Source organism: Serinus canaria, chromosome 8 (genome assembly GCF_022539315.1).
Source record: "Serinus canaria isolate serCan28SL12 chromosome 8, serCan2020, whole genome shotgun sequence".
In the NCBI taxonomy this organism is placed as follows: domain Eukaryota; kingdom Metazoa; phylum Chordata; class Aves; order Passeriformes; family Fringillidae; genus Serinus; species Serinus canaria.
Window position 1 is genome coordinate 23,065,210 of NC_066322.1, and position 14,184 is coordinate 23,079,393.

The window sequence follows — 14,184 nt, forward strand, 5'->3', positions numbered from 1 at the left end:
TGGGATTGATTTCAGTTCACATTTAATAGACAGTTAGAATAAGATGTTGACTGGGAATGCTGGAAGTCTCTACAGCAAGCATTTTCAAACAGCCACAAGCACCTATGTGTATTCAGGCCAGCACTGAACAAAGAAGCTTGCATGCTTACATAACTTCATGTGAACCATTTGGAATATTAATATTTATTCAGAATTAGCATTTTCTGAGTAACTACACTATTGCTGATGAAGTCTGTGCCTTCTTTTTATGATCAGTTCTTGAGTTTTGTGTTGCACCATCAGATTGACACCTCCAGAGCAGGAACTAATTTTTCCATATGGTGCTGTGAAAGTAATGAAATCAAAATGCTTATATTTTTAAAAATGGGGGGGGAAGATAAATTATTATTAGGTAAGTTAAATATTCTAAAATATGTACACTGAAGTCCTCTTAAAAATGAAGGAAAAATCTCATTAATTGCTTCTTTTCACCCACTTCTCCTTTCTCTTCAACTTCCCTTCAGCAGTGATGTTCCAAATGGATCAGCTTTGACCCAAGAGAACATTGGGCTCCTGTCAAACAATATGGCATCTCTCAGCCTGTCAGAGGACCCCGAGGGAGGAGGAGATGGCCATGACTCCCAGCGAGGGGGAGTGACACCCACATCTGCTCCATGAAGCGAGGCCAGCACACCCTGGAGCTCCTTCTGCTGGGGTGTCGGCAGCTTCCATCTTGTGTTTCTTTCCAGGGATGATTGGATAACCCAGGAGCAGCAGTAGTAGCAGAGCAGCAGGTCCAGAGGCAATGTGCACAAACACAACTACTAGAAACAAATCCTGCACATAGTTCACATTAACGCATTTTTTAATTAAAAAAATGAAAATTAGCAGTATCTGCAAGCAATTCAAATTAAATTTGTTTTTGTTCTGTGAATGAACTTTATTTTAATAACTTTGGACGCCTTGAATCCCAGGGCTTAAAAAAAAAAGATATTATATATATATACTCTGTTTGATTAATTGTATGATCTTAATGAAGTAGGTTTTCTTTTATTTTAGTATTATTACATACCCAGTGCATAATTCCTTATTTACCTTACTACAGCAATTTGGCCACTTCCTTGTATGGTTTAAGGGTAAACAAGGAATGAGGGTTGGAGAGTAGCTGTTAATTGCAGTGTCAAAAAATGTGCAGCAAACTTCATCTTAACACAATTCCTCCCATTGTGGCCAGGAGCTTATCCTGAGCTTCTTTCTTAAATTGCTGAATTTAAACTACAAATGACAGAGTCTTTGCAAAGGTGTCCTTTTTAAAGGCTGGCATTATTTAAGGTCTGTTTGTGTTAGATTTTGACACCTGAGTATCAGCCTGCAGTTTGTCAGGCCTGCAGTGAATCCACCCTGGGTTCCTGTTTCATGGGGGAAGAATTCTACCAAAGTAACAACTGAAGGTGCAGCACAGATCTTACCAGAAGTATTGAGAAGCAAATTTTGCCTGATAGGTGTAATACTTCTCCAACAGATGCTTTGTGGCTATAAGCCAGACAAGCCGTAAGTGTCTTCTGATTTTTTTTTTTTTTTTTTTTTTTTTTAAGATTAAAGATTTTGTTCTTGCTGCACATTTTTTTACTTTTTTGGCATATGCTGAGCTAAGATCCTGGATATGAAGACCTCTTGAGAATGATTTTTCAAGTGCTGCTCCCTCTCTACCTTCTTGGCCTGTCCTCATTTTTTCTTTCTGGGTTAGACTACTAAGTGGGAAAGCACTGGTTATGTAATAAATTACTGCATTGCTTTGGTTGGGTAAAGCAAGAGTTAATAAATTTTCTTGGGTTTTAGTTTTTTTTCCTTAACTTTAACTCCTGCTGAGGTTCTAGCAACCTTGAGCTAAGCTTTGCATTCATCATACTGTTAGATAAAACAACAGGGGGGTGGGAGGGGATACAGTCTCACTATTGCCTACCAGTAGGAGAGTCCAAACAGAAGACTCTTTTGAGTAGCAATTATTTAATTTGCCCAGTCAAGGCACCGCGTTTATATACTATTTCACATTGAATTTGATTATGCCCTACAGACCTGGCTGGTCAAGGATTTGATACACATATTGGCTTGGGATTCGAGCTTTCTTTTTTATTTAAATAAAAATTTATATATAAATATATATATACATATATACATAGTTATATCTGTATATATATTGGGTATGTTTTAAGAATTTTTTCGCATGAGCGCAGCTGTTGTGATCAAATGTCTGGGAGGTAGAAGCACTGAATGAAAATAAAAGCATTTTTTAGCACACCCCCCCACACTTTCCATGTGTCTTAACACGGGTTTATTTCACTCTTAGTTGAACTTTGGCCTCTTAATTGCCTGGAGTAGTTTGCAGCTTGCTTTTTTCTAATGCCTCTTTTAACTTTTGGCCAAGAATCAGCTTTGCACTGAAACAGCTTCGTCTCCCCTTGCCCCTATCCATCTGTATCTCCTACTTGAAGCCAAGCATTCCAGCCACTCTCCTTGGAGCTGAGCAGGACTGGGGTGATGCAGCTGTGAGCCTGGCAGGTCTGTTCTTCCCTTCTCAGCTTTGGGCATGAGGAGGATGAAGGATTTTTCCTGGCTGCCTGCTTCCAAGTCACCACACAGGCCCTGGGCCCTCTCATCCTTCAGTGCAGAACACCATCCTCAGGTCAGCCTTCTCCTTAATTTTAATTAGTTTGCTCCTTCCTGCTGTGTTTTTATTAACACAGGGAGCTCACCTTAGTCAAGATAATTAGTGCAATATTCTAATCTAGGAGGACAAGCCCAGAATGTGCCTTTTTTTGACTGTAGTAATTGTGGATGTAAAATTAATTTTCAAAGATGGTTATGATAGGTTGGACACTACAGACTCATTTGTAATACCAGGAAGAAATTCTAGAGGGGCAAAAACCTCTTTACCTTTTATTTCCTAGCTCCCTCACCAGGTTAGGGATCATTCTTTTCTCCACATTTTCTCCTGGAATTCTTCAGTAAGCACTATTTTAGATTGCTGGCCTACATATGATGAATGCTTCCAAAATCTGTGGATTTGAAGGGGGACCTTACTGGGTTTTTTTTCCTCTTCATCCAGCTCTCTGTGCTGTACTTTGTGCATAACGTCCTTGTTGTGATCAATGTGTCCAGGTGAATGCCCTGTTGGCCCAAAATTATAGTTTGGCTTGTTAAATAGTTTACTTAGTATCTACTAACAGTATTGATTTTCGACTTTGTTTCATCCCCTCTTCCTCTTACCCTTTTTCTGCTTTTTTTGCAGAAGTTTAGTTGATTAAACAAATGAAACAGCAAAATGCAGTGCATGCTCTTAAGTTTTTTTTCTGGAAACTGCACCTAAAATATTTCGGTTTTGTGGAAGAACTGGGAGACCCTGGGGGACAGCTAGCTCTGTATGTAGTGGCAGCATTGATGTTTACAGCTAACAAGCATGAAAATGTCTGGAGTGACTCTGTGTCTCCCTGCACTCACTTCTGTAGCCCATCATTGTCCCAGTTGTACAGGAATTCAGGCCTCCTCAGTGAAATTGGTCTTGGCTACCAAGTGGTTTAGTTCCTTCTGTTGGGCAAGAAGAAGCAGTTTTACCATGGTGTCAGGGCACTGCTGCAACCTTTGGTAGGTAGGTTAAATTTTCTGCTGCACCAGACAACTCTTGATATTTGGGTTTCAGCCAGATGGACAGCATGGACAAACCTTCAGAATAGGAAGCTTCTAGTGGTAGGTTAAGCTTCAGTGTGTCAGTGATTCAGTCAGTATATAGATGATGTCTGTATATTCTGTGGTGTTATTCCCCTCCTTCTGTCGACATCTCATCTGTCGGTCCTGTGACCGAGTTCTTTTTTCTTAATAGGAGAAGTTTAAACATTTTCTTCTGCCCTTTTTGCATGCTGTCCTGTTTCAGAGTAGGACTTTTTTTCAGTAGATCAGAGCACCTTTCAAGCTAGCAGCACTTTTATCCCTGTTCTCAAGTTCTTCTCTCTGTAGTCCTTTCTGAGCCGTCTCTCCCCTTTTTGTGTCTTTTTCTCCTGTGGCTTTCCCATCCACCCTCCCTGATTGTGTAACAGTGACAGCTTGCTGCCTCAAAACAGAGCATTCAAATGAATTCGCTTAGCCAATAACTTCTGTGAAGTTGCCTTTTCTAATGGTGTTATTACTCAGTGATGCACAAATGTGATATTGCCCCTACTGGTAGGCAAACAGGGGATCTGTATAAACATGGTAAACTGCTGTTTTTCTTTAAAGGAGAGCCAAAGACTTGTGCTTTATACTTTCTTTTTTCCCCTGGTGTAGCCATTTTGATTGTCAGACATTTGTGTAGGGTATTGTGAGTTGACTGTATTATCCTAATAACAATTTCCAGAAGTTAATGATTGTCAAGCCTTGCCCATGCATCGAATTGTGGAAAATCATTCAATTTAGTCATACAATTTGCAATGTACTGAGATGTATCTGAGGTGTTGTGATGTGTTTTCAGTCTCTCATGCACTCTCTCAGCTGACTGAATGGCTCTTTTAGAGAGGGAGAAGGAACATAGAAATGTTATAATTCAAGAAGCCTTGTTTTTAAGTGTTTCTAAATTGAATACTGATTGAAAATTTCTTCAGTTACAGTAAAAGATAAATCTGTGTTACAAATGTGACTTACTTTTAAGTCCACTGGGACCGAAAAGATTTGTGAAACACTAGCATTGCATTAAATTAGATGTGGAAGAACCAAACTTGTGATGATATTGTCTCTTGACAGCATGGACTAAGTAAGGTGGGGCAAATTTAATTTGCCCAGTCAAGGGCAAATTAAATTTGAAAGGGCCAGGAGTGAGGCTTTTATTGATATTACAAGAAGGCTGCTGGCATTTCCCTTACTTGAGCTGCTCAAACTCTCACAGACTTCTAACTAAAGTTTTTGGGTTCAAAGAGAAATCCCTTCAAGTCTGAGTAGCATAAACCCTCATTTCCACTGCCATTTATAATTTTGGACTATAACAAAGCAGACTTACAGGATAGTTATCTAAAGACCCCCAGTGTAAAGTTTCTTTCCTGGACTGGCTCTTTCAGACCTGCTTTTATGATCCAAGAAATGCCATGCCAGTGTTCAGGAAGCTCCACAGTGGGAGTGCCAGCTATCTTCTCTGCTCAAAAATGGGAGAAAAGACCCAAACATACGCAGTGTGCAAGTTTTTGTGCTTGTCTATGTGTGTATGGAGAAGTGATTTTGGTCCTAGGATAGATAGAAGGAACACAGAGCAATGCTGCTGGGGCATGATGTTACCTTCATATCCAAATTTTGTCATCATTCACTTTCCAAAATACAGCCTTCCATTCCTGCCTCCTGATGTTACTGATTTAAAAACAACAACAAAAAAAAGTTAGCGTGTCAGCAAGTTAATTTCTTCTATCACAATAAATCAATTCCCCTGTGGGGATGAACAGAGAGCAAGAGTTTTTCAGTTGCCTACATGGTAATGGACTTATGAACAGGAAAAACATCCACCTTACTTGAGTAAGTGTAACTGAATTTCTGAGTAAAAATGAAGCAGCTCTTCTTAGCCACCTTTTGTGTACAGCTGTGGTGCCAAGAGATGGGTGGTGGATACACAGATTATTATGTAGCACAAATTTATTTGCTCTCAGTTCAAATACACTCTTTAAATGTCAAAAACTTCATTGGGAATTATCATTTCCATAGTGAACAGTTACCAACTGCATTATATTCTGTTGGAATGTCAGGGGATGATAGAGACTAAAGTTAATTGTAGTTATACAACATAAGTAAGGGATTTGGGAAAATGTAACCCAACAGTGTCCTTCTACAGTTAACATGTGGCCTTTATTCTTCTGTAGGAAGAAGAATGTAACTGCTTAGTGTTGTCACAGACTTCAGAGCACTTCTTGTAATGCAGGTAGAGCCTTGGTTAGCAGAGAAAGGAGAACAAACTTAACATTTAATTTCTTTATAATTTTATTTCCTATTGGCAAGTTTAATATTGTTCAATGGGAAGTGTGGCAAGCAAAGAGCCTGCAGCTTTTTGTGAAATTTTCCAATATAAAGAGCACATACAGTCATTTGATGCTTAAAGTATATGGTCATAATAGTCAAAATTGGATTCCTGTAGCTTAGTAATGTGAGTAATTAACTGATCTTTCCCAGGCAATCTTTGCAATTCCAGGGAGTTTGTGTATGATTTTTAGTGCTAATTGCAAGGTGTTGAGCAGTTGGGAGCGTTTAGGTGCCTAACTTCATCCAGCAAGGCAGCTTTCTTTAGATATACTGGTTGGATGTTTTCATATGCCAGGAAACTACTGTTTTGAAGATCTGCAACTTTTAGGAAAACACAATTGTCCAATTTGAAAAATACAGTATTGAGAGAGACAGAAGCAACAGGTAGTGCAGTCTCTGGACATAAAAAGCATTAGACATGATGGAATTACATTTACCCCATATGCATTTCACATGTATCTGTAAGAGGAAAAAAAATATTGTGGAGTATTTGATTTTCAAGAAATTATTTGCTTCTTCATAATGTTAAAAAGATTTCATTGATAGTTCTGTGGCAGACAGTACTCACAAGTCTTTGGCATCCAAACCAGATTGTATATCAGATGGATCCCACAACTGGATGTGTGCACTGACCTCTTTATTTGTAGCTTTTTAAAAAGAAATTTGGCAGCAGCCTTTAATAAATACATGAAGCAACCTGAGAGGAAGAAGCAATCCTGTTCACATCACAGCTGCTGCACAGCTCACAATTAGTGCCATTCATCTGCAGCCTCTCCTAAGTGAAGCTGATCAGCATGGGCAAAACAAATCACTTTGAGAGTTTCCCCTAATTTTAAGGAGTTCCCATTCCCCCTTCAGCTTCTGCTTGCTGTGTAAGCAGCTTCCATGCTAAAAGGATCTTTCCTTCAAGTCAGCTTAGCAGCTGTTCTGTAGCTTGGCTATTTTTCCGTACTTTCTCTAACTGGTAGCGTTGTGTTAAGCTCTTCCCCTCCTTGTATTTGTTGCTATGGGGAGGAAGAGGTGAAGCAAGATGTGTGAGAGGAGGGAGGAAGAATTGAGAATTGTGGGATCTGTATGACAGCTCCCACTTCTTTGAAGTCATCTACTTCCAGTTGTGGGATTTCTCGATATATGATTTTTTTTTTGTGGTTTTTGTAAGTCTAATTTTCTTTGATCTTGTTAGTTCCTTACAAGTCTCCCCGAGACATTCTGCAGTCATTATCACCTTTTTGGGTGGAGTTTATTTTATTTTTTTGGGTTGTTTGTTTTGTTTGGTTTTTTAAATAACTTTTTAACATTGGTGCATATATGCTTGGGATAGAGCTCATGTAATTATCCAATCGTATTGATTGTATGTGATTGTGCCCTGCAGAGGTATATTTAACAAAAAATAAAATAAAGGATAGCCTAGGTAATAAAGGAGACCATGAAATTTGTTGAGTCAGGTTATGAACTATTTCTTAAATTTATATAGGATCCTTAAACAAATGAAATTCCATCTGCTGTTCTCATGAATCAGCGCTGAACAAAATATCATTCATTATCTCCTTGTGTTTTTCCTTGCTTCTCTTCTGCTGTTTCCTTCCTTTCCTGTTTCTCTTTCCCATAAAAAAAATTTCTCAATCCTTCATGGGAGTGGCTGACTCTGGGTTGATAATGTGGATATTTATTGTTTGTAGCTATCAAGACATTCATAATAGGAATAGAGATGAAGTAGATTGTATGAGAAGAATTCCATAAATTGAATTCTTTGCAAGTTCAGAGGAATTATGGAGTTTTGTACATACAGGCCTGATCATGGGGGAGATTTTCAGAGGTACATGGGGAATTGCTGTCTTTTCCAGGAAAGGTTAGATGCTTTGCTACCTCTTGGGAAAACTGAGATAACAAAAGGAGTAGAAGAAAGTTCTCTATATCCAACTCCCTGTGTCTTTACTCCTACTATATACTTTTTAGGCTTGACAGAAAAACCTTCTAGGTACTCTGCTGAAGTGGGACAGAATGCATTGAAGGAGGCAAAAGGCCAGAGGATTTAGAGGTTTCAAAGTCAGTGTTGGTCTTCTTTATTTAATTTTCAGACCTATAGAGCCAACAGTGTCACTTTTGTGTGAAAGAACAGGGGAATGGAGACCTACTGTACATGAATGGCAGTTACACAGAAAGAAACCTATGTTGAAATGCTGTTTCTTCTTCCCTCTTCACCTTGCTTTTCTCCCTCTTTCTCCCTGACTTCACCTTACTCTCACAGAATGTCTGAGGGTCCTTTGAGCTGCAGATTGAGAAAAAAAAAAAGTGGAAAAGTGATTCACGATGTGGTTTGTAAATAGATGGAAATGTCTACAAGGTCTTACCTGCTTTTCTGTCAGCATTTATATTAAGTGATAAATTAATGAAGAACACTTTGAAGTATCTCTTGTTTTCTGTCTGGGATGAATGTACATTCTTCTAAATTTTGTGTGAGGTGTAAGACTGTTGGACCATCTGAAAAATATTTTCACCAGTTCAAGGTGTGTGTTCTCTTCTGGGCTGGAGCATAGCAGAGAAGCCACATGTCTCCTGGGTTTGGTCTGCTCTCTTCTGACTTCACCTGTAAACAAAGGGGGTCCTTCACCTGGGCACTAGAGGTGAACAAGAAAAGATACTCAAAATAATCAGGTTTTTTTTAATTGCTTCAGAGTATTTGTATTTTAAAAGCAAACCAGACCCTTCAGAGCAAGGAGTGAGCAGCATTTGTCTAACATTGAGCCTGGTTTGGAACTTGCCTTAAAGTGAAAGTAACTTTTGCTCCACAATCTGCTTTGTGGTTTTTAGTCTTCTCCTTTCACACCTTTTTGTGGTCTTTAACAAGTCATTGTCTCTAAATCTGAAACTGGATGAAGCTGCTGCTTCACTGAAATACTGTTCCTTCTACTCCAGGGCAAGCACAGCCTTCTGCCCCTTGAGTTAGTGCATAATGTTCATTGCTACTGTTTATTACTCTTGAGCCTGGGCACCATGGATCAAGGTAAGGTGTGTTTTGCTGGGCTGAAACCCATCACTGCTCATTATTAGGCCCCCTCACGCTTCTACACTTACTTGCTAGATGAGTCAAAGCATTCAGTTCCTTTAAAGGAATTGAAAATCCAGCAGAAAACTAAGTTTCAGTTGGTGATGGTTTCCTTACCCTTTCTCTCTCAAGTCTGAGGATTCAGAATCCTCAGGTAGTGACTCACTTCAAAAGGAGAAAAAAAATGACAGCTGAATTCCAACAGTGGCTGGCTTTTAAAAGGAAGATCTGAAGCACTGGAGAGTCAGGTCCCTCTGGAAGGAGGTGGTGGGTGCTCTGCATCAAGAGAGATTGGGAGAAACTTGCTGAGTTTCTTTACGTGGAAAAGAGGGGAGACCAGGCTCAAGTGGATGGTACCTGCTGGAATTTTTTTCCCCTTTGGATATGGATAGCAGGATAGAAAGAATCTTGAAAATGCTAGCCCATGAGATTCCTTGATTCCATCTTGCTCTGTGAGTGCAAGAGTCATTTTCCCTGTGCATATCCATGAAACTCAAAAGTGAACACCCAAAGCACAAAACAAAATTAAGGCAATTTTTGTTCCTCCTCATCAATCAGGTATGTTTAAGAACTGTTTCTTTCCAGCTAGATGTGTTCAGTTGTTTCTGTAACTTCCTTCCTCCTAACTGTGAACTCCAACTCCCTGAGGACTAAAAATGTGGGAGAGCCTAAAACCCAAGTATGAGGCTTCATCTGTCTTGCCACAGGCTGGCAGGCTTTGGTGCTTCATGGTTTTGAGCCTCTGATCTTTGCTTTGGGTCTGGGAGCAGCAGCTCTGGGAGAAAAATATAGGGGCAGCACTTTTCCCCTACATTAGAGCAAACAAGGCATCTAAGAGTTTGGATTAAAACTGGCCATCTTGGGGGCTTCCTGGATAGCTCTGCTCAGATGCAAATGCTGGGTTGTTGCTTGGAGCTAAATCAGCCATAAATGACCATTTACATGCTGCATTCAAAAGATAGATTTACTCAGCTAAACTAGGATAAATGCCTTGGGAGCTCTGTGGGATGTCCATGGTTGTTTGCTTTTGGTTTTACTGCTTTGAGCTCCCTCTGGGCGCTGGGTAAATGGAAACCTGTGCTTGGATGTCTGCCTGGGTGTGGAGCATCCCTAATCTTCTGAAAATCCTGGGATGTGTGAGCCTGTCAGTTACCTTAAAAAATTAAACCAGCAGCCACCTGAAGTAAAAAGGTGCAGTGTGTCAGTCCTTCCTGTCTCATGGAGGACATTTTTTACATTACCCTTCAACTTATTTCCACAATCTCTGTCCCATTTAACTATGTCCCATATTGATACAGTAAAGTCTTTTACTTAACCCAAACCAGGTTGCAATTGCAATTTCCCTTTAAGGGAAAATGTTCCTCTCACTGGAGGCTCAGCACCTGTTGAGCCAGCCTGCTCCTGGGATTTGAAATTCAGGGGGCAATGCTGCAGGATTTGTGGACCAGCTGCATCCTGGATCAGAAATGGTGTTTGGTCCTGCTCACTACTCTGCCTTGTGAATATGGACAGAAGTTGGGGAAGCTGCTGTTAATCCTCAGCTTTCCAGCTGTGCAAGTGAAAGGTCACAGAATCACAGAATATCCTGGACTGGAAGAGACCCACCAGGATCGCAGAGTCCAACTCCTGGCCCTGCACAGACACTCCAACAATCCCTCCCTGTGCCTGAAAGTGTTGTCCCAATGCTCCTGGAGCTCTGGCAGCCTTGGGGCTGTGACCATTCCCTGGGGAGCCTGTTCCAGGTGAGTGTGTTTAAGATGGGATGTATTTGAAACTACAGAATGGGAAGTGGGGCAATATTTCCCAACTTGTGTCTGTTCAGGAAATGGGATACAGGTGACAGGACTTGGGACGGATGAGGGAAACAGTTTGCTAAGCTACAAGACCCCAAAATTAGGTCTACAAATAGCTTTATATTTTAATATTTTTATATATAATTTTTATTCAAACTCTTGAAGGGTTTGAGGTTTTTCTCATGGGATAAGCAGTTCATTTACTGTTGGCAAAAACTGAGGGCATGTGGCATTCGTGTGGGGTAGATGGTCAAACTCTCCCTTGTCAGATTGAACTTTAAAACCTCTTTCAAACTAAACATTGCCTCTTTTTTCCTACTCTTTGCTTAACCTTCGGCAGCTGGTCATCAGCCTTTGGCCTTAGCATCCTACTCCCCTCCCACCATCCCCTGCTGCTGTCTCAGCTCTGTTTGAGCACAGAAATCCAGTGGGGAGACTGCTTTTGGGCTCAAGCAAGACTGTTCTCTCAAAAATTTGCATTCACCTCCTAAAAGCAGAAAGCTGGAGGTACAAGGGGCAGGTAAGAAAAACAGATTGCACACATCTTTATTATTATTTAATTTCTTGAAACAGCTTCTTTTCCCTTAGTAGGAGCCTATGAATTTTAGCTGCTGCCAGAGTGGCTTTTTGCGCTATTAGAGAGAGTCCTCCCACCCGAGCTGTCATTCTAAATTGTCAGGCTTGGCTTATCCTCAGCCTGCAGCAAGCGTGGTATGGGGCGCAGTTAATGAAGTCAAGAAGCCCTGAGTAATTGCTGGCTGCAAAAGAACACTGCTGGTTTGCTTTGGGCTCTGGTTTTGGGTGTGATACAGTGGGGAAGGTTTCTCAAGAGCCTCAATCTCAAAATGGTTTGAGCTCTTTTGTATTAGCTGGGCTGTGTAGCACAGTGTTTGGCTGCTGTGGGACATTCCCACCATTACCAGTAGCCCCAGTAGGTTCAGTAGGGTGGGTGCTGGGGGTCTGTAAGCCCAGTTATTCATTCTGTCCTGCAGCCATGGAAGAGTGGGATGGAAATGGCATGTGCTGGTGAGAGCCCAGGCATATTGCACAGCAGCTGAGGCATCGAGGAGTTTCTTGATGCTCCCCCAGAGCCTTCTGATTTTGAGCTGAATCAGCAACTTGTTTCTTGGCTTTCTGCACTTTTTGTTGCTTCACCCTTGTAAGAACCTTTTCTAATTTCTACATTCCCCCTGCCAGTAATCCTTTTCAGGCAGTGCTGTTATGGGAATACCTTTGGCATCCTTCCATGTTGACACATGGACTGCATGTCAGTGCTGCAGGGGAAAAGAGAGAGTTCAAGAGCTGTGGGGGGAGGAGGAGGGGGTTTTGGCCAAATGCTAGGACAAAGAGCTGATCTAAGAAACAGCAGGGGCTCTTGCCTGTAAGAAACAAGATTGGATGTGTCAGAGGCTGGGTCAACCTTAATAGTTGGTAAAGTAGATTTAAGGTGTTGGCATGAAGTCCTGTATCTTCTCTGAACTGATGAAGTCAGGGCTTTACTGCAGAGTAAAAACAGGGGGTCTTTCTCATTTAATAAGGACAGGGTGAGGATGGAGGTACCCTCCCCACTCATGTGCTTTGGCCTTTAAATATGAGATTAGATTAGCAGCACTTTGTGTGATGGCAAACACCACAAGCTGCTTCTGGCTTGACAGAAGCAGGTGTTTGTCCTTGTACAGACAGGGTCAGGACATGGCTTTCCCTGGAGGTGAGTGGAGTGACAGGGCAGGGACCATGGTGAGGTTGTCCTTTCCATGGTGGGACTGGTCACAAAGTGTGTTGTTGCTACTGGAGCTGCAGGACCAAGTATGAGTGAGGGAGGGCTGCTGCAGGCAGTGAAGGGCTCTGCTCCTGGCCCCAGGATTGCAGAACTCTGGAGTGTGTCTGGCTTGTTGCTGGCTGACTTTTCCTGTGGGATTGAAAGGTTCGGAAGCACAGCACTTCCTGGAGTATTTTCAATTGTCTTAATACTTTTCCTTTCTCTTGGCCTGGGTGTTGTTTTTTGGTTTTTAATTGGTTAACTTCCCTCCCTTTTTAGTTTTTTTTTCCTCTCCTTTGTGGTGTTCTATCTGTCCTAAACCTTTTGCAAGATGATCTCTGTGTCATAACCAGCGAGAGCTGTGGCTATGGCCTGAGTCCCTCTTGTTTTGCTGTGCTATCACATAGCCTTGGGCTCCAGACAGTCTTGGTGCCAGATGAGGTAGTTTCTGCTTTTGCAGAGGAACTGGAGCACAGATGAAATAATTGGCCAAAAGCCTGGGGAGGGGGTTGTGGAAAAACCCAGAGGTTTCCTTCATCCCAGATCAGTCTTTGAGCCTGCTCCCATTTTCCTCCAGTAGGTGCTGGCCCACCAGCACTGGAAGATCACAGACATGGAGGTCACCAGTGCTAAATGCAGGTGACTTCTAATTTAGCTTCTCAGAAGGCAATTCTTGGTAGCTACAGCAGTGAGTACATGGAGGCAGGCAGAGACTTGCCTAACTTAGACACATGTTTGAAAAAGTGCCCTGTAGCAGGCAAGACCTGGGCAGGGTGCCAGCCCATCCCAATAGTTGTTTCCCAAACTGTTGTGGCTGTGGTGCTTGAGCTTCCTCCCGTGGGGAACATTAACAAAGCAGTCATGCAAAGGGCATCTTGGAACCACAGCATGCAGGCCCTGAGATGGCTCATGAGGCCTTGCTGCCAGAGCTGGTGGGTGATGGGATTTAGGAGGAAATTTCTCCCTCTGAGGGTGTGAGGCCCTGGCACAGGGTGCCCAGAGAAGCTGTGGCTGCCCCATCCCTGGAGGTGTCTAAGGTTGGATGGGGCTTGGAACAACCTGGTCTAGCAAAGGTGTCCTTTCCTATGGCAGGGGTGCAACCAGATGATATTTAAGGTTCCTTTTAACTGAAATCATTCTGAGGTTCAGTGTTCTTTAGCAAAGGGAAAATATAAATTATCTCTCTCTTGCTGGAAGATTTTCAGAGAACTGCTTTTGCTGGAACACAGTAATTATCATTAGCCTGCGCTCTTTAGGTACCAAGGACAAGCAGTTTGGATTGAGGTGGTATGAACTTTGGACAGGAATTGGTGTGATGCATCAGCTACACCATATGTGCTTATAAAGTACTTCTTTGGGAATTAGAGATGCTCAGTCCATGGAGGGACCAACTTTCTTGGAGACCTTTTCCTTATCACCATTCGTCTCTGTCAAAGTGTCTCCTACATCAGTAACTGAAAAGTACTGTAAAGCTGAGGTGAGCCTGGCAGGGTCCTTACACTGTAGTCACCTCACTGGCCAGTGGGGAGGACTCACCAGTGGTTCAAATCATCCATTTTGGTCTAAACTTGTCAGGGCTGAGC

General features: G+C 41.8%; 1 protein-coding gene across 5 annotated transcripts in view; it reads left to right on the forward strand.

Annotated features, from left to right (window-relative positions):
• The window catches only part of RC3H1 (ring finger and CCCH-type domains 1), a 54,904-nt gene that overhangs the window by 36,184 nt on the left and 4,536 nt on the right, over nt 1-14,184 (forward strand). For 2 of the 5 annotated variants that reach the window (XM_050977388.1, XM_050977390.1), the window contains exon 20: nt 504-8,402. The exons of 1 other annotated variant lie outside the window; for it this stretch is intronic. In XM_050977388.1, coding sequence (XP_050833345.1) covers nt 504-657 — 154 coding nt within the window. In that variant the 3' untranslated portion in view covers nt 658-8,402. Of the gene's footprint in view, nt 1-503; nt 8,403-14,184 lie in introns of those variants that run through there. 2 more of the 5 variants (XM_050977389.1, XM_050977391.1) reach the window with 1 other exon arrangement.